At 36.2% G+C, this 21144-nt stretch overlaps 1 protein-coding gene across 1 annotated transcript in view; it reads right to left on the minus strand.

Moving 5' to 3' along the window:
- Positions 1 to 4095: 4095 nt before the first annotated feature.
- LOC125230554 (allatostatin) overlaps positions 4096 to 21144 on the minus strand; it is a 48140-nt gene continuing 31091 nt past the window's right edge. Inside the window, exons 3-4 of the mRNA XM_048135738.1 lie at positions 17447 to 17592; positions 4096 to 5237 (exon numbers count right to left, since the gene is read on the minus strand). Of these exons, the coding sequence (XP_047991695.1) occupies positions 5078 to 5237; positions 17447 to 17592 (306 nt within the window). The 3' untranslated portion in view covers positions 4096 to 5077. The remainder of the gene's footprint in view (positions 5238 to 17446; positions 17593 to 21144) is intronic.

Below are 21144 nucleotides of genomic sequence, written 5' to 3' on the forward strand. Positions count from 1 at the left end.
TCGATTCCCGGCTCGGCCACCAGTGGGCCTTGCCATTTTTTCAATTTATAATTTATATTTTTATTTCAATTTATAATTTATATATATAGTAGTGTGACTACTTGAAAAAAGAACAAATCAAAAATATTCAATAAAATAATTTGATTTGTTCCCTAGTTAAAACTTATAATTAGGCTTAGGACTTTTTTGGCATACCGTGGTTCTAAAATCCGTGCAGTCGACATATGAAAAATTCTCGAAGTCAAAGTCAAAGTCCAACAGTATGATGTTATATTAAATATAAATTTTGACTTTGAAAATTTTTCATATGGCGACTCCACGGATTTTAGAACGATATGCCATAAAAAGTCTTAAGCCTACTTATAATTAAGACATATGTACGTGCAACGTTACACTACATATCATTAAAATTATCTTTAGCGCTTATTTTACATTTTTTAATACATACATTTGATTAGATCTAGACTATGGTTGTCCAAATATTGGTATACAGTGCGAAACGTCAGGTGTCATTAAATTGTATGAATCGGTCTTGTGAAATGGCACAATAAGTATTTTTTTAACATTAATAGTAATAAATAATGTCGCATTATTTTCCGGAATTCACTGTTGTTACACAAATATAAAAATGTAAAAGGACATTTTTTGTTTCCGTTACTAAGATAATTCTTCTGGGTTAAGATGTCGTTAACGAGAAACTTGAGTTCACCCTCTAACAAGATGTCTAATATTTGGGATGATTTACGTTAATTGCTTTTAAATTAACTAATTTAAAAGTAAACGATACTCGACCTACGAGAACAAAAAGCACAAAATTCTGTTTGGATTAGTAATAATTTTGGGAGGAATGTCAGATCTTCCTGAGTATTTTTTAAGAAGATTTCATCAAACTTAAGAATAATTTTGTGGAAAAAGTACCTTCATCTACTTTTATGATGATGCAAACATTACGAGAATATTAACTAGTAGATAACTTCTTGAGCTTACCGCTGTGCTCAGTCAATCTATGAAAGAATGTCTTATTAATATTGATTTTTTAATTATTAACTTTGTAGAACAAAATAAACTGATGATATCTATGGACTTCTAAACTTTATGAATGTAACTTTAAAAACGGCTGTGTCTAATAATAAACTACGAAGGTGAAGGTGTCCCTAAAGTGGAGGCTGCGTCTGACATTTTTCTATTATTTGGTTTAGGGTATTGTAATAGTAACATTAAAATGGCACGACATTCAGAGCAAGAAGGTAGACAACAAGGTAGTGTTTATTTACTTGTCGCAACAATTCAAGAAAAGAAAATACTTGTTAATAATTTCTATAAAATCAAAACAGCACCTGTAAATATCTGAAATGCAAGGATAAATTCGAGCATTTTTTTTAAACTAACGTTTTTTATGAGGCTCTTCGTATGTTGTTGATATCGAGTCGCGGTGATGATATTGCTTGGCCTCCCAGGGGCCCTGAATTAATTTCGACAGGCTTCTTTTTGTAGGGTTGCTTGAAGAGTGTACTCAAATAATCCGATATTCACAGCAGAATTATAGGAGAAATTTCGCCATGAAATCCAATTAATATCTCCGCAACTTCTAATTCTAACAAAAGTCCTTCAAAATTTGCAAGCAAGACAGGAAGAGTACCTCAACTGCCTCGGTCGATATCTTGAATTATCAAGAAAAAAATTAAAAAAATAAATTAAATTATTAATTATTATCAAGAAAGAAGAAAATTATTTTGGAGCAATTTCTACATATTAAAAACATGTTTTTTTTTACATTTTTAAATACATTTATCATACAATATACTTATTTATCACTGATCGACTCTGTAGACCCTGGAAAATTATTATTATTTTCCTAACTTTTTCCTAGAGTTACATTACGACAAATTTATAGGCAAACTTTACAAATATCTTTACTCGTTAAATCAACGTACGTCAAGTTAATAATATTATGTTATATTTTCCTCTATATATTTGAGATAAATACCTGCCATAAAAGTCCAAAGTCCCGGCCAAAACTTTGCTAACTTATACTTTTCATATTGCGTCAAAAGTTTTCCATCTGTCATAATTTCGCCAATAGATTCTTGCTAGGGGAAAAGCAACAAAATACATATTTTGAAATTGAGTTAGCGTTGGAGCTACAAGAGGCTCGCAGGCCTATTTGAACATAAGTAGGTAAACTGCCAGCGGAGTATTATTTGACGACCAGTCTGGCTCAGTCGGTAGTGACCCTGCCTGCTGGGCCACGGTATCCTGGGTTTGGATCCCAGTAAGGGCATTTATTTGTGTGATGAACACAGATATTTGTTCCTGAGTCATGGATGTTTTCTATGTATATAAGTATGTAATCATCTATTTAAGTATGTATATCGTCACTTAGCACCCATAGTACAAGCTTTGCTTAGTTTGGGGCTAAGTTGATCTGTGTAAGGTGTCCCAATATTTAATTATTTATTTGAATGTATTTATCGTTCGTCTCGTTCCCACTAAAACATAGTGATAAGTACGAGTTAACAAATGTCATCAGTTAGACGTCATTCTGATATTGGTGTAAGTTAGAATTGGTTTGTTACTCGCTTCACTAAAATTTTCACATAGGAAAACTTCGGAAACTTTCCATACTTTGTATGGACAATTGTTTTTTTTTTATGGGATAGGAGGCAAACGAGCAGACAGGTCGCCTGATGGTAAGCGATCACCGCCGCCCAGCATGGACACATGTATTGATGGAAACTTTCCATTTCATAAATTTAAATTCCCTTTATTTTTCGTGAAACTTTCGTGAATTTTTCAAGAAATTTAAGACTTTTTTGGAAAGTTTTCGCAACTTGCACATCATTAGTTTCACCCTTTACCGCGCTCAACAGCTCTATAGGGTGGATTCAACGAGCCTTAAAAACAAATTAGATACCTATTTAGTACTTACGTTCCCTGAAATGTGCCTACTTTGTTCCCGACGAGATAATTGTATTCCCCAACAGTTTTTGACCGACCTACATTTTGAAAACAACTCGAGCTATAACATTAGGTATTTATAGATCATGTCGTTCAGTAATTAGTTAGCTTTGTTTAGTAATACTTGGTCCTGGTATATACTTATAAATAAAACTCACTTTTATATTAATTTGTTGTATCTATTTATCTATATAATTATAGTACTGAATCATGTATAGACGATTATCTTAGAACAGTAATTTCAGAAAGGTATTCAAATATTTGGCTCCTTTAAAAGGTCAGTGATGGGAAAAGCTAGTTCCACCTCTCATAAATTGATTTTCAGGTGTAAATAAAATAAGCATTTTAATTTAATATGTTGAATTTTGGTAGGTACCTACACTTCTTTTAATAAGAGTTAGTATAATTATTAAAGATAGTTTTATTTTATCAAAAACTGAACCTTAGAGGTAGCTACTAGCTACCTAATAGTCCTGTTAATGGTACTGATGGTTGATACCTACATAATTTTTCTCTACTATTTTTATTTTCTAGGTATAACTTTGAAACAGTAGTGTTGATCTGGTACGATATTCCATACTACTTATTACTAATATTAGAAATAGGAAAGTGTGTGTGTCTGTTTGTTTGTCCGTTTTTCACGGCAAAGCGGAGCGCCCATTGACGTGATTTTTTAAGTGGAGATAGTTGAAGATGAGTTGAAGTGATAAAGAGTGACATAGGCTATTTTTTGTCTTTTTTTAACCCCCACTTCCCTAAAATGGGGGGGGGGGTGGTGGAAGTTTGTATGCAGCATTTTGGAATTTTCGAATTTAACGCGAGCGAAGCCACAGGCGAAAGCTAGTTAAATTATAAATTCGTTATTTATTGGACACTATCTGTCGCTTGTAACTTTATGAGGTATTTAATTTTTACATCATCGTGTCTAATCGAAAGAAACCCAATCTTTAATTTTTCTTTTTGTTGTTATCAGAATACCTAGAATATTGTGATTGCAATGCCTTCAATTCCGATCTTTCTTTAGCAAGAAATTAGACGCCAGTATCCTTTACTTTAAGAACATCTAGTTTTTTTGAGAGTAGTTACCTATTCATAGTCCATAGGGATTTAGATACCTAAATATAATAAAACAAAACCGGCAAGTCACGAATTTTATTTTCTTTAAGATAAAGATAATTATTACAAGACTTGCGTTATTTAGCATTGTTTTTCTCTATTTTCTGACATTTACAATAAATAACGCCCTTGGCTTTATTAATACTTAAAGTTACATAGATCAGTAAGCTTTAGCTTTTCAATAGCAAAAATAAATAAATGTGAAGATTGGTAATTCTATACAAGGTTGCGACCTCTTCAAGATGTCTTTTAAGTGTTATAGAATACATATCCATACCTACTCTGATCTCAATCCTATTAAATGTTACGAAGCCAGCCTCGCTATGACAGTTTAGCAATATACTGAGAAGTTGCCATACGGCCTTCTAATCCAGACGCGCAACCTTGTGTTTAGATTACTTTTCTTGACATTTTACTCATCTTTACCGAAGTAAGAGTTTATTTACACGAACACCATAACAGTAACCAATCAGTCGCATACTGTGATGCCATCTCGTATTGCTATATCTACATACAATTGAACGTGAAAATTAAACTAGTAAGGAAAGATATGACTAGATTTTTAAAGTCAAGTAAAATAATAGATGACCTACACTTAGACTAGAACTACAACAGGATTTTGCATCATAATGAGAATATTATGATACAATTATTTTTCAAAAGTTTACATATAGACTGCAGAAAGAACGGTACTTTATGCAAAGGCGCTTCCAGTTGCGAAAAGTTTGGAGGTTTTAACGACTAGATCAAAGTTTTAGGCTCTTTGAACTGACTTGAACTACGCAGCGGGAAGCGCCGTCGCGTTCTGCACAAAACCCAAGGTTGAAGGTAATATAAGGTAAAATAAGCAAAAGGCTAATTTAAAATAGTTAAAAAGATCTTTAAATAGTATAACAGTAGTCGATACAAAACCTAACATGAGAGACGTATCCGGAACAGTTGAAATGAGCATTAACCGTAACACTAGAGCGTCGAAGCGAGTCGTTGGTTGTCGCTGGTCCGTTCATTTGCGGAAGCAGGAGATGGGGTTGAAGTAGCACTGCCTGAAGCGGACCTGTCGTTTGTCGGCGCGCCAGGGCCGCACCAGGCGGCCGTCGAGCGAGCGGCTCCAGCCGCGGGGCTCCGCTTGCGGCCAGGAGCGCCCCACGCGACCCATTCCCAACCTGAAACAATGCATATAGCGTGAAACTCCGACTACAAGTAAAACTTGACTAAATTTTCAGGGCGTTGAAGACGCTGTTTCGATTCAAGCCATAGGACCCACGGGTACCTATACTAAAAACCTCAGTAACTTTTTCTTTGTAGGCTGGGATTCGCAGTGCCTAATTAGCGGATACATTTTTAACCATGGACAGGGCTTCATAAGGGTCCGAAGAAAATGCCCACATTAAAAGTTTCGTGATTTTAGAGATTATTCTGAGATAATCACTGCGCACCTTTGGCACTACTAATGTATTACGTAATGACTGGCTTATTATAAGTGAATGGAGAATAATTACAAAGCTTATGAATACTAATAGACTTAAAATAGTTAAATAAGTTGTATACTCTTTTTATCCTCTACAAGTATCTAAAAGCTTCAAGTAGTTTGCAAACTTCCACGACAATCTAGTTCTTTCATTGTTTAGCTGTAAGAAGTTCTGCGGTAAACATAGTAAGAAAGAAAAGTGATAACGGTGTTTAGCCGTAAATGCGGGTAATTACCACTTTACTATATTGTATACTTGCTTTATTACGTATTATATTACTTCCATTAGTTTTAGTTATTATCGATATTAGCAACTGTTTGCTAAGGTACTTAACTGAATATCTTATTACATGGGGGTTGGCGCGTCGAAGCCTTTTATAAAACGAAACTAGAAACAGGCGTTCTGATGTTAACATTGATAAATGTCAAAAGTTTGCTGTAGAGTAGATACCTGTAGGTACTATATAGATCGAATATGTAAATTTCAGAGTATTTGAAACCAAAAATGTTTGTATTATAATGTTTTTGTTGATTGTCAGAGGATTGATTGTTTTAGCGAAATAAAAATGTAAAGGGTATGAATTGTTGAGTCTTTTAATTTATAAAATTAATAAGGGCCAGTTGCATCAACTACATTTGACAGACACATTGTCACGCAGCAGACGCCTATTGAACTTCCCATACAATAAATTTAACGAACGCTTTAACGGTGACAGACGGTTTGGTGCAACCGGCCCTTAATCTTTCAAAATAGTTTCGGTTTGCCTTTATGTCATGCTTTCATCTGTAAAGTCGTAAAACTTAACTGGTGACCTTTACATATTAAACTTAAGTACGAGTAATTATACCTTTAACTTGTTTTTAAGGGTGTATGCAAAACAAAACCGTCGTAAATTACTTTATTACATCTTCTTGGCCCCATAATGTTAGATAAACGAAATACCTACAACAAAATGGATACAATTAAGGGTAACAGCCACTAAATACTTACCCGACGACAAGAGATAATCAGAGGGTAAATAAGTTTCGGACCTAAGTGACCAGAACTTGTCTTGTTACTGGGTTTAAACATCTAAGTACTAAGGGTAGTATTTCACCTGCTCAATTTTTCAATCAGATGTGTATTTGCGTCTCCGATTTTGCTTGATAACAGAATGAGACAAAATACATAGGACAGATAGAATACCACCCACATAATTACGCAATTAGAAAGTCACGCAATCACGCCAACATGGCTTGTTACAGGATCAGATTAATTCCGACAAACGAAAGCAGTGTTTAAACATATATTTGCTTTGTGTTTAGTTTTTCGTAAATAACTCGCAAACGGTGGCCCACAGCAAATAAATATGTTAAACAGAAAATATCTACATAAAATTTCCTACAAGAAAGGTTATGTACGTTTTTTCGATAGGATCAATATATAAATGGATAATTTAGTAAGAAAGTTTTTTTTAATCGATTACATGCTCCGTTTTTCGTCAATACCTCGTAAACGGTGGCCCACAGCAAAAAATTATGTTAAACAGAAAATATCTACATAAAATTTCCTATAAGAAAGGTTATATAACTTTTTTCGCTAGGATCAATTTTTTAGTTGGAAAGTATTTTTAAATAGATATTTGGGCCGTTTTTTGTTGATAACTCAAAAACGGTGGCTCACAGCCAAAAATAATGTTAGACAGAATTAATCTACATAATATTTCCTACAAGAAAGGTTCTATACGTTTTTTCGCTAGAATCAATATTTTAGTTGGAAAGTATTTTTAAATACATTTCATGGGCAGTTTTTTGTTAATAACTCGAATTCGGTGGCTCACAGCCAAAAATAATGTTAAACAGAATTAATCTACATAAAATTTCCTATAAGAAAGGTTCTATACGTTTTTTCGCTAGAATCAATATTTTAGTTGGAAAGTATTTTTAAATAGATTACATGGGCCGTTTTTTGTTAATAACTCGAAATCGGTGGCTCACAGCCAAAACTAATGTTACACAAAATTAATCTACATAATATTTCCTACAAGAAGGGTTCTATAACATTTTTCGCTAGAATCAATATTTTAGTTGGAAATTATTTTTAAATAGATTTCATGGGCCGTTTTTTGTTAATAACTCGAAATCGGTGGCTCACAGCCAAAACTAATGTTACACAGAATTAATCTTCATAATATTTCCTACAAGAAAGGTTCTATAATATTTTTCGCTAGGATCAATATTTTAGTTGGGAAGTATTTTTAAATAGATTTCATGGGCCGTTTTTTGTAAATACCTCGTAAACGGTGGCCTACAGCTAAATAAAATGTTCACGAGAAAAAATCTACATAAGATTTCCTACAAGAAAGGTTCTATACGTTTTTTCGCTAGAATCAATATTTTAGTTGGAAAGTATTTTTAAATGGGCCGCTTTTTGTTGATAACTCAAAAACGGTGGCTCACAGCAAAAATAATGGTATACAGAATTAATCGTCATAATATTTCCTACAAGAAAGGTTCTATAAGATTTTTCGCTAGGATCAATATTTTAGTTGGAAAATATTTTTAAATAGATTTCATGGGCCGTTTTTTGTAAATACCTCGTAAACGGTGGCCCACAGCTAAATAAAATGTTCACGAGAATAAAATCTACATAAAATTTCCTATAAGAAAGGTTCTATACGTTTTTTCGCTAGGATCAATATTTTAGTTGGAAAGTATTTTGAAATAGATTACATGGGCCGCTTTTTGTTAATAACATCAAAAACGGTGCCCCATTACCAGAAATAATATTAAACAGAAATAATCTATATAATATTTGCTACAAGAAACGTTATGTATGATTTTTCGTTAGGATCAATATTTTAGTAGGACAGTATTTTAAATAGATTACACGAGCCGTTTTTTGCAAATAACTCGAAAACGGTGGTCCACAGCTAAATCAATCTTCAACGGGAATAACAAACATAAAATTTGCTACCATAAAAGTTTTGTACGTTTTTTCGCTAGGATCTATTGATCCTAAAATTGATAATGATAACGTTAAAAAATATTATTATACTAGCTTTTACCCGCGGCTTCGCCCGCGTAATAAAAGTATTCTTATTGAAATGTTTACAAAAAATAAGATTTTCATTTGGATCCGTAGGTTTCTTTGTAGGTACATCTGTCCGCGATTATTTCGATTAAGGTAAAGCGGGGCAATTCTCGACTGGAGGGCCATTGTAACTGATCTATTTGCTGTACGGTCCGGTTTTGGCTGACTGTACCTTACACCTATTGTTTTTAAAGAAATTCTTGCAATGATTGTATAATTGTTACACAGCGACCACAGCGTAGGTAGTAGGTACGAATATGTATGTATTTTACCTATATAAATATTTATACTGGGGAAACTTCATACAACCCACATAGCCAGTATCTCGACGCTATGGTCGGTAGGGTAAAAAGTACTTCCTTGCATTATCGCTTACATTTTTTTCCATTTTGCTTATACTTATTGCAAACGTAAACATATAAAAGGCAAGCAAACAACGATCTTCTTACAGCACATTGAATGTAATAGTTATTACGGATGCAGGATACTCGCCGATGCCTACTTACTAATACCTTCCCACTGAGCCACCTGCATTTTACACTGCCTAGATATCGATTGCCGACCGATTATTCCGACCCCAATCCCTATTCTTATCCCCGTCCCTATCTCTATCTTTGTCCCCGTCCCCGTTCCCGTCCCGTCTCTGTCCCCGTCCCTCTCCTATCCCTATCCCCGTCCCCGTCCCCTATTTTTATCCCTATTTCTATCCCTATTTCTATCCCTATCCCTATCCCTATCCCTATCCCTATCCCTATCCCTATCCCTATCCCTATCCCTATCCCTCTCCCTCTCCCTCTCCCTCTCCCTATCCCTCTCCCTATCCCTATCCCTATCCCTATCCCTATCCCTATCCCTATCCCTATCCCTATCCCTATCCCTATCCCTATCCCTATCCCTATCCCTATCCCTATCCCTATCCCTATCCCTATCCCTATCCCTATCCCTATCCCTATCCCTATCCCTATCCCAATCCCAATCCCAATCCCAATCCCTATCCCTATCCCTATCCCTATCCCTATCCCTATCCCTATCCCTATCCCTATCCCTAACCCTATCCCGTTCCCGTCCCTGTCCCTGTCCCTGTCCCTGTCCCTGTCCCTGTCCTTGCCCCTGTCAAATTATCATGCTAGGAGGTGAACTTTGAAAAATCCTTTCTTAGTGCTCCTCTAAGGAACTTCCGTGTCAATTTGAAATCTCTTGAACCAGAAGTAAAGATAAAAACTAAAGCTATACTTATGGCTATTTTGGATATTTTAACCCCATTACACAACAACAGGGGAGAAAATTTCTTTTCTACCTCATTAGATTTTAAAATCGTTGTATTTATCGTGATCAGCGACCCGATAAACCATAAAAACGATACCCATATTGTGTTTTTGACTTTACCCCCTTTGCACCCCTTTAGGGGTCAAATTTTCAAAAAACCTGAAACATGTATTTACTTAGTCATAATATGTCTTTAGGAATCCTCCTGTGAAGTTTCGAATAAAATAGTCAAACTAATCTTGTTTCCCCATACAAACTTTGAACCCCCATTTCACCCTTTTAAGAGGAGAATTTTGAAAGATCCTTTCTTAGTGCTCCTCTACGCCATATAAGGAACCTATGTGCCAAATTTGAAATCTCTAGGACCAGCGGTTTCGGCTGTGTGTTGATATATCAATCAGTCAGTCAATATCTTCTTTTATATATTTAAACCCCATTGCACCACAACAGGGGAGAAGGTATTTTCACTTCCGCCTCGTTAGATTTTAAAAACATTGTATTTATCGTGATCAGCGACCCGATAAACCATAAAAACGATACCCATATTGATTTTTTGACTGTATCACCCCCTTTTCACCCTTTTAGGGGTTAAATTTTCAAAAAACCTGAAACACGTATTCAGTCATATGTCTTAAGGAATCTTCCTGTGAAGTTTCGAATAAAATAGTCAAACTAATCTTGTTTCCCCATACAAACTTTGAACCCCCATTTGACCCCCTTAGGAGGTGAATTTTGGAAAATCCTTTCTTAGTGCTCCTCTACACCATATAAGGAACCTACGTGTCAAATTTGAAATCTCTAGGACCAGCGGTTTCGGCTGTGTGTTGATATGTCAGTCAGTCAGTCAATATCTTCTTTTATATATTTTTTTGATATTTAAACCCCATTGCACCACAACAGGGGAGAAGGTATTTCACTTCCGCCTCGTTAGATTTTAAAAACGTTGTATTTATCGTGATCAGCGACCCGATAAACCATAAAAACGATACCCATATTGATTTTTTGACGTTATCACCCCCTTTTCACCCTTTTAGGGGTTAAATTTTCAAAAAACCTGAAACACGTATTCAGTCATATGTCTTAAGGAATCTTCCTGTGAAGTTTCGAATAAAATAGTCAAACTAATCTTGTTTCCCCATACAAACTTTGAACCCCCATTTGACCCCCTTAGGAGGTGAATTTTGAAAAATCCTTTCTTAGTGCTCCTCTACACTATATAAGGAACCTACGTGCCAAATTTGAAATCTCTAGGACCAGCGGTTTCGGCTGTGCGTTGATATGTCAGTCAGTCAGCTTCTTCTTTTATATATTTAGATTTAAATAGATTTATTTATTTATTTACACAAAGAAAATTACACAGTATGACAGTATACAAAACTAAAGCACCGTGAATTTTAAATAAACATTACAACAAGTAACACAAAATTAAATATTAAATAAACAGCAAAATCAAAACATTACATACCATAACATAACTAATAAATAACAGATGAAGGCCTAGCATCCAATCCCACACAAAACCTATGAGCATTCGTCACGTATAAACGCCCATCTGCTCGCAAGAATATCAACATTAGGTGCCACGTCTAAAAACTCATTCACTATTTGCAGTGCACGAACTAGCGGTTACTTGCGGCAAAACACGGTTCGAGCGGCCGGCACCGCCAGTAGGGGTTATATGCTTTTCGTGAATGTAGGCATCACGAAAAGCATATTTCGTCACAGAGGGAACAAATAGACGGACCAGCTGGGATACTAAAACCGGGCAATCTGACTCCCCCTTCAAAATACCACATGCAACAGACATCAGCACGACATTACGCCTAACTTCTAACGAGAAGAAACCCAACGTCCCCAAAAGGAATTTTGTTGGGTACAAGAATCGGTAATACCCGTACATTTTTTTATAAAAGAAACGCAAAAATGTTTTTTTGGACCTTTTCGAGCAGCAGGATGTAGGGCGCTTCATGGGGATTCCAAACGGCTGAGGCTGTCTCAAGCTTACTTCTCATGAGGGCAGTATAAAGAAGCTTTATGTCCCTGGGATTGTCAAATTCTTTGGCGTTGCGGACAACAAACCCAAGCCTGCGGTAACAGTCTGCAGCAAGCATTGTCATGTGCTCATGAAAGTTAAGGTGGGAATCTAAAACAACCCCCAAGTCCCGTATCAATGTGACACGGGCGATGGGTTTCCACCCCAGGAGATACTGCCTACACAGGGGACTACGCGCTTTACAAAAAGTAATAACCGCACAGTTGTCAACATTGAACTGAAGTTTCAGAAGTTTGTTTACAAGACTCAATTCATAAACCCGATCAATATCACTTTGTAAAGATTGTAAGTCAGAATCTTCCTGGACCCTGTAAATTAGTTTCAGGTCGTCAGCATAGAGTAGGCATTGCGCATGCTTAGGCACCAAGGCCAGATCATTGACCATAACACCAAAGAGCAGAGGACCCAGAATAGAGCCCTGACTGACCCCGGAACGGGTGGGGTAGGCACTCGACACAAAGCATCCGTGCTGCACATATTGCCGTCTATCACGTAGATAACTAGCAAAAAGGCAAAACAGTTTAGGCGAGAAACCAATGCTGCATAATTTGCTTAAGAGTACGTCGTTATCTACGCGATCAAAGGCTTTTTTTAAATCAAAGTACAGCACGTCCACCTGCATCCCTCTATCTAAGTAGCGCGAAATGGAATCAACCAAGGTTAAGAGGCCTTATTCCTAAAGAAGAGCGTTTTTGCAAAATGTAACATTTTTCATTCAAAACTATAAAGAAACTATACTTAAGTGATTATTAAAAAACTGATAATGTTCCTAAAAGAACATATCTTAAGCTAGTTAATCATAATATAATATTTTAAAATATGTCTTTTTATACTTAAAACAAATCAGTTTTTTCGGTAGACGTTTTCAAATTTCGTAGTGGGATCACTCGTTTAGAATCGTGATTGTGTTGTTAAATATGTTATTTGGGGTAATAAATGATCACAATCCTATTTGTTATATCCAGCACGGGAAGCATGGTCGCGCGATAGACGATAAAATATCAGGCCGTCCGGATATCGCACTTACAAATAGTGCGATAGGGACGGCCTGCTATTTTATCGTCTATCGCGCGACCATGCTCCCCGTGCTGTACGAGGTAATCATAGTTTGACATTTTAAGATTTATTTGAAATGGTGGATTTAATAAATAACCTTCCGTATCTTCCCCATTTTTTCGATAAAAAGAGGTTTACATTATGTATTTTTCCTGGGATTCCTGCATTTATTGTAACTCTTAAATAATATTATCCTAAACTAGAACTTCTTGTTGACATATAAAAAAAAATTATACATATAGGACATACCTTTCTGTCGACAGACATTTTTTTAAAGCACCTAAAATTCGAATAAAATACACTGTGTTGATACGGGCCCGCTCAGTCTGCGCCGAGCGCTCGTAGGTCGTAGACAACGGACTTGCGTTCGATCGTCCGGCGCTCCTTGCTTTCGTAAGTAGCTAGTTCCGAGAAATGCTGTATACTGCGACTTAACAAATCTTGATCCCGTGGGTGGCAAACAGGCATACGGTCTTATATATAGCTGCAACCCCACTGATTTCTAACCTCTCCCTATATCTGGAGAACGGCTAAACCGATTTCGACGGTCGAAGTGTCTTTGTATAGAGGGAGCGGGGAGACGTGTGGGAAAAATATGGAATCTGGTCTGCGACTCTTGGGTCAAAAAATGTTGGACGGCCTGGCTAAACGGGGGAGATATTGGGGGGGTGCTCGACCAAATGTCATAGAGGACCCTGGGCAGTTTTTGAGGCCGCCATTTTTTTTCAAAATGGCCGACTTGTTTTTTGTCGATTTTTCAAGTTTATCCTAGAGTGCTCAAATTTTGGTCATAGAATCTCTCTAGGGTCTAGATTAGAATGATATAAAAAAATTTGAAAAATGCTACAAATGGGAAAAAAAATTCCACTTTTTTTGTATGGCAACTTTTAAACCGTAAGAGATAGCCGGGGGGTGCTCGATCAAATGTCATACAGAAAGATGCATCAAAAAAATTCAAAATGGCCGACTTTTTTTTTTCAAGTTGGTCCGAGCGCGCTGAAATTTTGCATGCGGAGAGGTATGGGCCCCTAGAATACAAATGTCAAAAAATTTTTTTCCAAAATCCAAGATGGCCGCCGTTATGGCAAAATAATTTTTTCAAGTATTTTCGCGAGCCCGAAGGGCGAGCTTCAGGGTGGGAGGCCGAAGGCCGACCCCGCGGAGGGCCGCAGGAACGGAGCTCACCTTTAGGCTCCCACCCGGGCCAAATCAAAGTAATTTCACTGCGGGCATAAAGTGCTTCCATACAATATCCTTACAAAAGTGTCTTAAACAAGCGTAACCGGCGGGCCGAAGGCCCAACGGTGGAGCTTCGGAGCCGAGCGAAGGCCGAAGGCCGAGCTCCGCGTAGGGCCTAAGGCCCGGAGCGTCCCTGATGGACTCGCCGGCGGTCCGGGAAGTTGGAAAAATACTTTCCAACTAAAATATTGATCCTAGCGAAAAATATTAAAGAACCTTTCTTGTAGGAAATATTATGAAGATTAATTCTGTGAAAGATTAGTTTTGGCTGTGAGCCACCGATTTCGAGTTATTAACAAAAACGGCCCATGAAATCTATTCAAAAATACTTTCCAACTAAAATATTGATTCTAGCGAAAAATGTTATAGAACCTTTCTTGTAGGAAATATTATTTAGATTAATTCTGTATACCATTATTTTTGGCTGTGAGCCACCGATTTCGAGTTATTAACAAAAAACTGCCCATGAAATCTATTTAAAAATACTTTCCAACTAAAATATTGATCCTAGCGAAAAATCTTATAGAACCTTCCTTGTAGAAAATATTATGTAGATTAATTTTGTCTAACATTATTTTTGGCTGTGAGCCACCGTTTTTGAGTTATCAACAAAAAACGGCTCAAATATCTATTTAAAAATACTTTCCAACTAAAAAATTGATCCTAGCGAAAAAAGTTATATAACCTTTCTTATAGGAAATTGTATGTAGATATTTTCTGTTTAACATATTTTTTGCTGTGGGCCACCGTTTACGAGGTATTGACGAAAAACGGAGCATGTAATCGATTAAAAAAAACTTTCTTACTAAATTATCCATGTATATATTGATCCTATCGAAAAAACGTACATAACCTTTCTTGTAGGAAATTTTATGTAGATATTTTCTGTTTAACATATTTATTTGCTGTGGGCCACCGTTTGCGAGTTATTTACGAAAAACTAAAAAAATGACTTTCAAGATCGAATGGCAGGGTACGGACCCCACCTCATGTCATGGCATTATTTTTCCATGGCTATTTAGACCCTCATCTTTCACTGGTAAAAATGACAGACTGCCTCAAGAACCTTTTTTGGAATTTTTTTTTTTACCACTTTGTACCGTTCTGGCACGGTGAAGGACCCGGCCAAATGATCTGGCATAAATACTATGCGACTTCTGAGGAACTCTATTTTCACTTTTTAATAATTCCAGGTTGCCTCAAACACCTTTTTTGGGCCTCAAAAAATTAAATCTTTAAAAATTCATAGCTCGATAAAGCCCCGCTCCCCAGCTGCCAGACTTGCAGACCTGATGTTGGCTATGATCAGAGAAGCATCTGAGCACCTTTCCAGGTTGCCTCAAGGACCTACTCCAAAATCCTGCCAGCTCTCCGTCTATTGTGTTTTGTCACATATAAGTAATAACATCAAATTACGTTTTATGTGAATCGTGTCTGATTAAGCCATTTGTTCTATTATTACTTCTGTAGGTACATTATTTTACGCATCTAACTTAATGACGACTTAGTGCGTTTTCACATTATCCGATCCGATATCGGATGTCGAAAGGATTTCAAAGGCAAACATCAAAGATGGCGGCTTCAATGTATAAGATATCGGTCCTACATCCGATATCGGATCGGATAATGTGAAAACGCACTTAAGATGGTTTTAAAGTTCATGTTAAAGTTTTTTAATTTCTGCCACGACAGCTGACTCTTTTAATGCATAATTACGTTTTCTTTTTAAAACCATGATTTTCCACAAGTCACTGACTGGAATGATTTATTTTTATTACGATTATTCTCTATGGTTCAACGCGTCAAATATTCTTAATTATTTACTTCACCATTTCTACGCCTACAACTACGTGTTTACAACGCAAATGGGTGAATCAACTTTTTCTTGCTTTTTGCAAGAATTACCCTTACTTATTATTAGGTCTACTTTTGTGATTTTTAACCTTACCATCGTGAATAAAGATCCTTATTTCACGTATACCAATTAGGGAAAAATTTAAAAACGATTCATTTTTAATTAAAACAATATGTGACCCAGTAGAAGAGACACTTTTTTCATACAAAAGTGAGGGACAGCTATGTCCACTGGGTCACTGCTCGAAACAAAGTTATAAAATAGGAAATCCTATAATTACATGTTGTATTGCGTAGCTAGTATATTTGTCTTTAATATAATAAGTATACATTAATTAGACTAAATCCCAATTAAATTTTCTGACCACATGTAGTCGAAGTATGCGAAATTTTGCTGGCAAAGAAAAGTTGATTCACCCAAATACCACCTGAAGATGGATTAATCCGTCCAACCACATAGACTTCACAGTGCATACTTAACGAAGTCTTTTCAGTTTTGAAACTGACGTGGCGTCTGAACGACAGAAAGGTTAATAAGTAACTTACCCTAGTTACCTGAAATAAATGTCATATACAAAGAAAAAATGACCTCCAAGTGTCCAAAGCTGGATTCGAATCAGCGTTTAACGTTATAGCCACGGATGCTTCGAACCACTCGGCCATTCGGTCACGATGGCAAAGGTCAAAACTTTCAAGTATAAACCGATACCGAAGTACAATACCGATGACTTGTGACGCATCCCGCCATCTTTGAGGTAGAACAGAAATTATTTCGACCTTTTAACAGATTCATCATATCAACTCAATCAACATATCAACTCAAGTGATTACGAGATAGCAAATTTTTTTGTCACATTTACCTATTTCAGTGTAAGTATAGTTAAATAGTAGTGCGACTGCTAAAAATATTTTCTATAAAGATAATTTAATTTTCACCACTCTTACTGGTAAAGGCTTTCTTTGCTATTCGAAATTGCATTTATCCACAAGAGTGCAAAGTAATTTCAACAAATTTTAACTTGATGTCTTAACTGGGCTGGTAGACTTTACCTATAAATCATGATTTTGAATCATAAATAGTGAATAAATTGATGGAATTGATTTAGTTTGATGTTTTATAGTCAGTATTTTGTTCGTGTTGGTGTGGTGAAAAATTTTGTGGCAAAGTTTTTTTAACCTTCGTGCCTTGAAACCCTCGCAACGCTCAAGATTCTTCTTTTTGAACCACTCGCTACGTTCGCGGTTCAATATTGGAATCTTTCGCTTGCTCGGGTATTAATATTGGCACGTGCGGTTAAACAACAACTTTGCCCCCTTGTAAAACAAATAACTATTATTCTAAGAGTAACTAGGGTAACCTTACCTTTCCTCGGCATCCAGCTGGAGCAACAACTTGCGAAGTGCGGCGGAGTTGATGGCGTCCCAGGGCGCTCCGGACATTCCGGACGCGTCCATGTCGTTACTGTCGTGGGCGACTAGCGCATTTTCCGATTGTTCCTCGTCCGGTTCCTATTGAAGAAATATAAATAAATTACATATCTATATAGTGACTGTTCTGCACCCCAAATTTATAAAAAAAATACGCCGTTCTTCAGGCCAGTTTAGATCTCCGAGCTGCATCTGGCCTGTCAGCGGATGGCCGTTTTCCATTTTACGAAATTTTACAACATTTTACATATCTATTTTTTCTAAACATTTTTGATGTTTTCGAATACGTTAAGGTACTCGATACAGGGATACAGTAAGCGTCACAGAAAATGTATATGTAATTTTTGGTTCTGATAAGTAACCTTTTGAGCCGCGTAAATCGTCAAAAACTCATAGGTAGTATTTAACTCAGTCTGATGTTTTTGAACTAGAACTATTTCTCCACATTTCAAATGGTGTAAAATATGTTGATATTCTGATTACTCTGTGAAACGGAAAACGACCGTCCGACTTCGGACCCGTTGTTAACGGGTGGATCTAATTGACCGTTTGGTAAACTTTTGCAGCCAACTCCTGTGTGGACCAACCCGCCCCACTTAATTATATTGTATGCTGTAGTGGCCTTTATTTATATCGTCAACAAGGAGAGTCTAATTTTACGGATCTATTCCCAGTCCACGATAACTTGGATCAAGTGTTTTACGTATCAACCTAAACTGCATTGGCAATTTCCATTATGATCAAAAACCAATTACCAATAAAAAAATGATATTTAGTGAAAAAAGAACGATTGCCCGACGCTAAGGGCGTTGTAAAACGCATGGATCTAATTGGCCGTTTGGTAAACTTGCAGCAAACTCCTGTGTGGACACCGTCATCCTACGTAATTATATTGTATGATGTAGTGGCCTTTAATTTATGGCCAACGCGGCAAGTTTCGATTTTGTACGCCGCGCCGCTTGGTCATTTAATGGGGAAGAGGTTAAACTCTATGCTCATATGACACGTTGTATATCGAAATGTACGTTTATCGTTGTATCGTTGTACACGAAATCGCAATAATGGGGATAATTTAGTAAATTTATAGTGTGGAGTTAATATGCTTGTTGTACATTGTATGATTAACATGCTTGGATTGAAATTGGACATTCTCGTTTTGCTTAAAAAATATTTTAGCTACTTGACCGTCTGACGATAGCATAGTATCCAAAAAAATATGCAGCAGACCGTCCGCGGATACCTTACCATCCCAAGGAGAGTGTCAAATATATTTCGCTCGCAACTCGTCACATTCCCATAGGTTTTTTTTTCGAATGCATCTAATGCATGCGGCACGAGTTCCCATTGCAATTTTATGGAGCCCACTATCGTAAAAGCATCTGCATGTCCCATAAGCAGTTTACTTTGTATCTGCCAGGTTTAGATACTTGCTTAGTAATCGGATACCGAGTCTCGAAGTAAATGCATTATTGTTTCGATGAACAGTTCGACACACTATGATAGGAAATAGGCGACAAACGAGCAGACGGATGGCCTGATAAGTAGTACTAGTAGAAGAAGAAGGACCTTCGCAACACCAGAAGGGTTGTAAGTGAGTTGCTGGCCTTTAATATACATAAGTAGGTAAGGTATACGCTTCTTTTCAACCAACTTCTTTTCTTGAAGATTTTAAGGTTAAGTATATCGGTCCAAAAATACCGAGAATTACAAAGTTTCAAGCGAGGCAAGAAGCTTCTAGAGTTTAAAGCACAATAAAATTGAGAACTGCCAACTATTAAAAGTATCTAATTATTTACTTATTCTATAGAAAGATCCGTATTTAGGTATTTACATACTATTTGATTGAAAAGAAAATTTTTGACGGTGGTTAATTATATATTTCAAAAAATAGATAATAGGCCTGGTTATACTTTGAATAGGTTCAATAACAAATATTGTGTTAAACGATCCCACGCAGTTTATAATAACACCTACGAAAATAAGTGTTTGTCCCTGCCTGTAGGTGCCGCCTGCACCTGCAGCGAATAGAAATTGAATCTGGGACCTATTGTGTTACAGATTAAAATTATAATTTACAATATTTTCAACCTTGTGATTTTATTTTGTATCGGTATTAATCAATAATTGACCTATTTAAAATTTTACTGCCAATAATAAATCTAAGCGCGTAATATTAGTAAGCTGTGTTTGCCTGTAATTGGGTGAATACTACGTCATGTTTTTTGTGCTATTAAATAAATAATTTAAATCACGAGTACCTATATAGGATATATTTTCAAGGAACCCTAGGCCACTGTAAGACTATGTCATAGTGACATTCATTATTTACCCGTGTTTCGGCTCCTTTTTCACGTCTCGTTTAATAACGGTTATTTTATGTTAACTTTAATGAACATATAAAGGAAGAGGATTTTAAGATAAAGATCGATCATTTGAATAAGGAGCAACAGGCTCAAATAAATGCATTGATTAGTAAATATGAATCCGTTTTTGCACGGCATAAATACGATATTGGGACTGTAAATGGCTATGAGGCTAGAATAGACTTGTTAGTGGACAAGTACTGCAGCAAAAGACCATACAGATGTACTATGGAAGATAAAAAAGAGATAGAAGAGCAAATTGGGAAGTTGCTTGACAACAAGTTAATAGAAGAATCATATAGCCCATTTGCTGCACCCGTCACACTGGCGTTTAAGAGAGAAGAAAATAAAAAATCAAGATTATGTATCGACTTTCGAGACTTAAACAAAATAGTAATACCGCAAGCTCAGCCTTTTCCATTGATTGACGACCTAATGATAAAAACTAGAAATTGTAAAATTTTTACGACGCTTGACATCAACTCAGCGTTTTGGTCTATTCCTTTACGTATAGAGGACAGAAAGAAAACAGCATTTGTTACTCAGGAGGGGCACTTTCAGTGGACATGCCTTCCTTTTGGATTAAAGACCTCGCCAGCAATATTTCAAAGAATTTTAAGCAATATATTGAGAAAATACAAACTGACGGATTTTGCAGTAAATTACATCGATGACATCCTTATATTTTCCAATACGTTTACCGAGCACATTGAACATTTAACAAAGTTGCTGGAAGCAATCAAAACCGAGGGATTTCGACTAAAATTTACAAAATGTACATTTGCATCTGATTCAGTGAAATATTTGGGGCACATAATACAAAACAATTCAGTTAAACCATTGAAAGATAACTTGACCTCGATCAAAGATTTTCCTGTTCCGAAAACGCAGAAGAATATAAGACAGTTTTTAGGAAAAATTAATTTTTACCATGATTATATTCCGAAGAGTGCAATAATACTAAACCCATTGCACAATCTATTGCGAAAAAACCAGAAATTTGTATGGACAGCTGAATGTCAAAATGCATTTGAAAAAATAAAACATCTCTTATGTTCTCAACCAGTATTGGAAATATTCGATAAAAATTTACCGATAAACATTTATACGGATGCTTCGTTAGAAGGCGTTGGGGCTATTTTGAAACAAATACAACCTGATGGTAAAGAAAAACCCGTCGCTTATTTTTCAAAGAAACTTAATGAAGCTCAGAAGAAGAAAAAGGCAATATATTTAGAATGCTTAGCCATCAAAGAGGCAGTAAGGTATT

Source organism: Leguminivora glycinivorella, chromosome 10, assembly GCF_023078275.1.
Source record: "Leguminivora glycinivorella isolate SPB_JAAS2020 chromosome 10, LegGlyc_1.1, whole genome shotgun sequence".
NCBI classification, from domain to species: domain Eukaryota; kingdom Metazoa; phylum Arthropoda; class Insecta; order Lepidoptera; family Tortricidae; genus Leguminivora; species Leguminivora glycinivorella.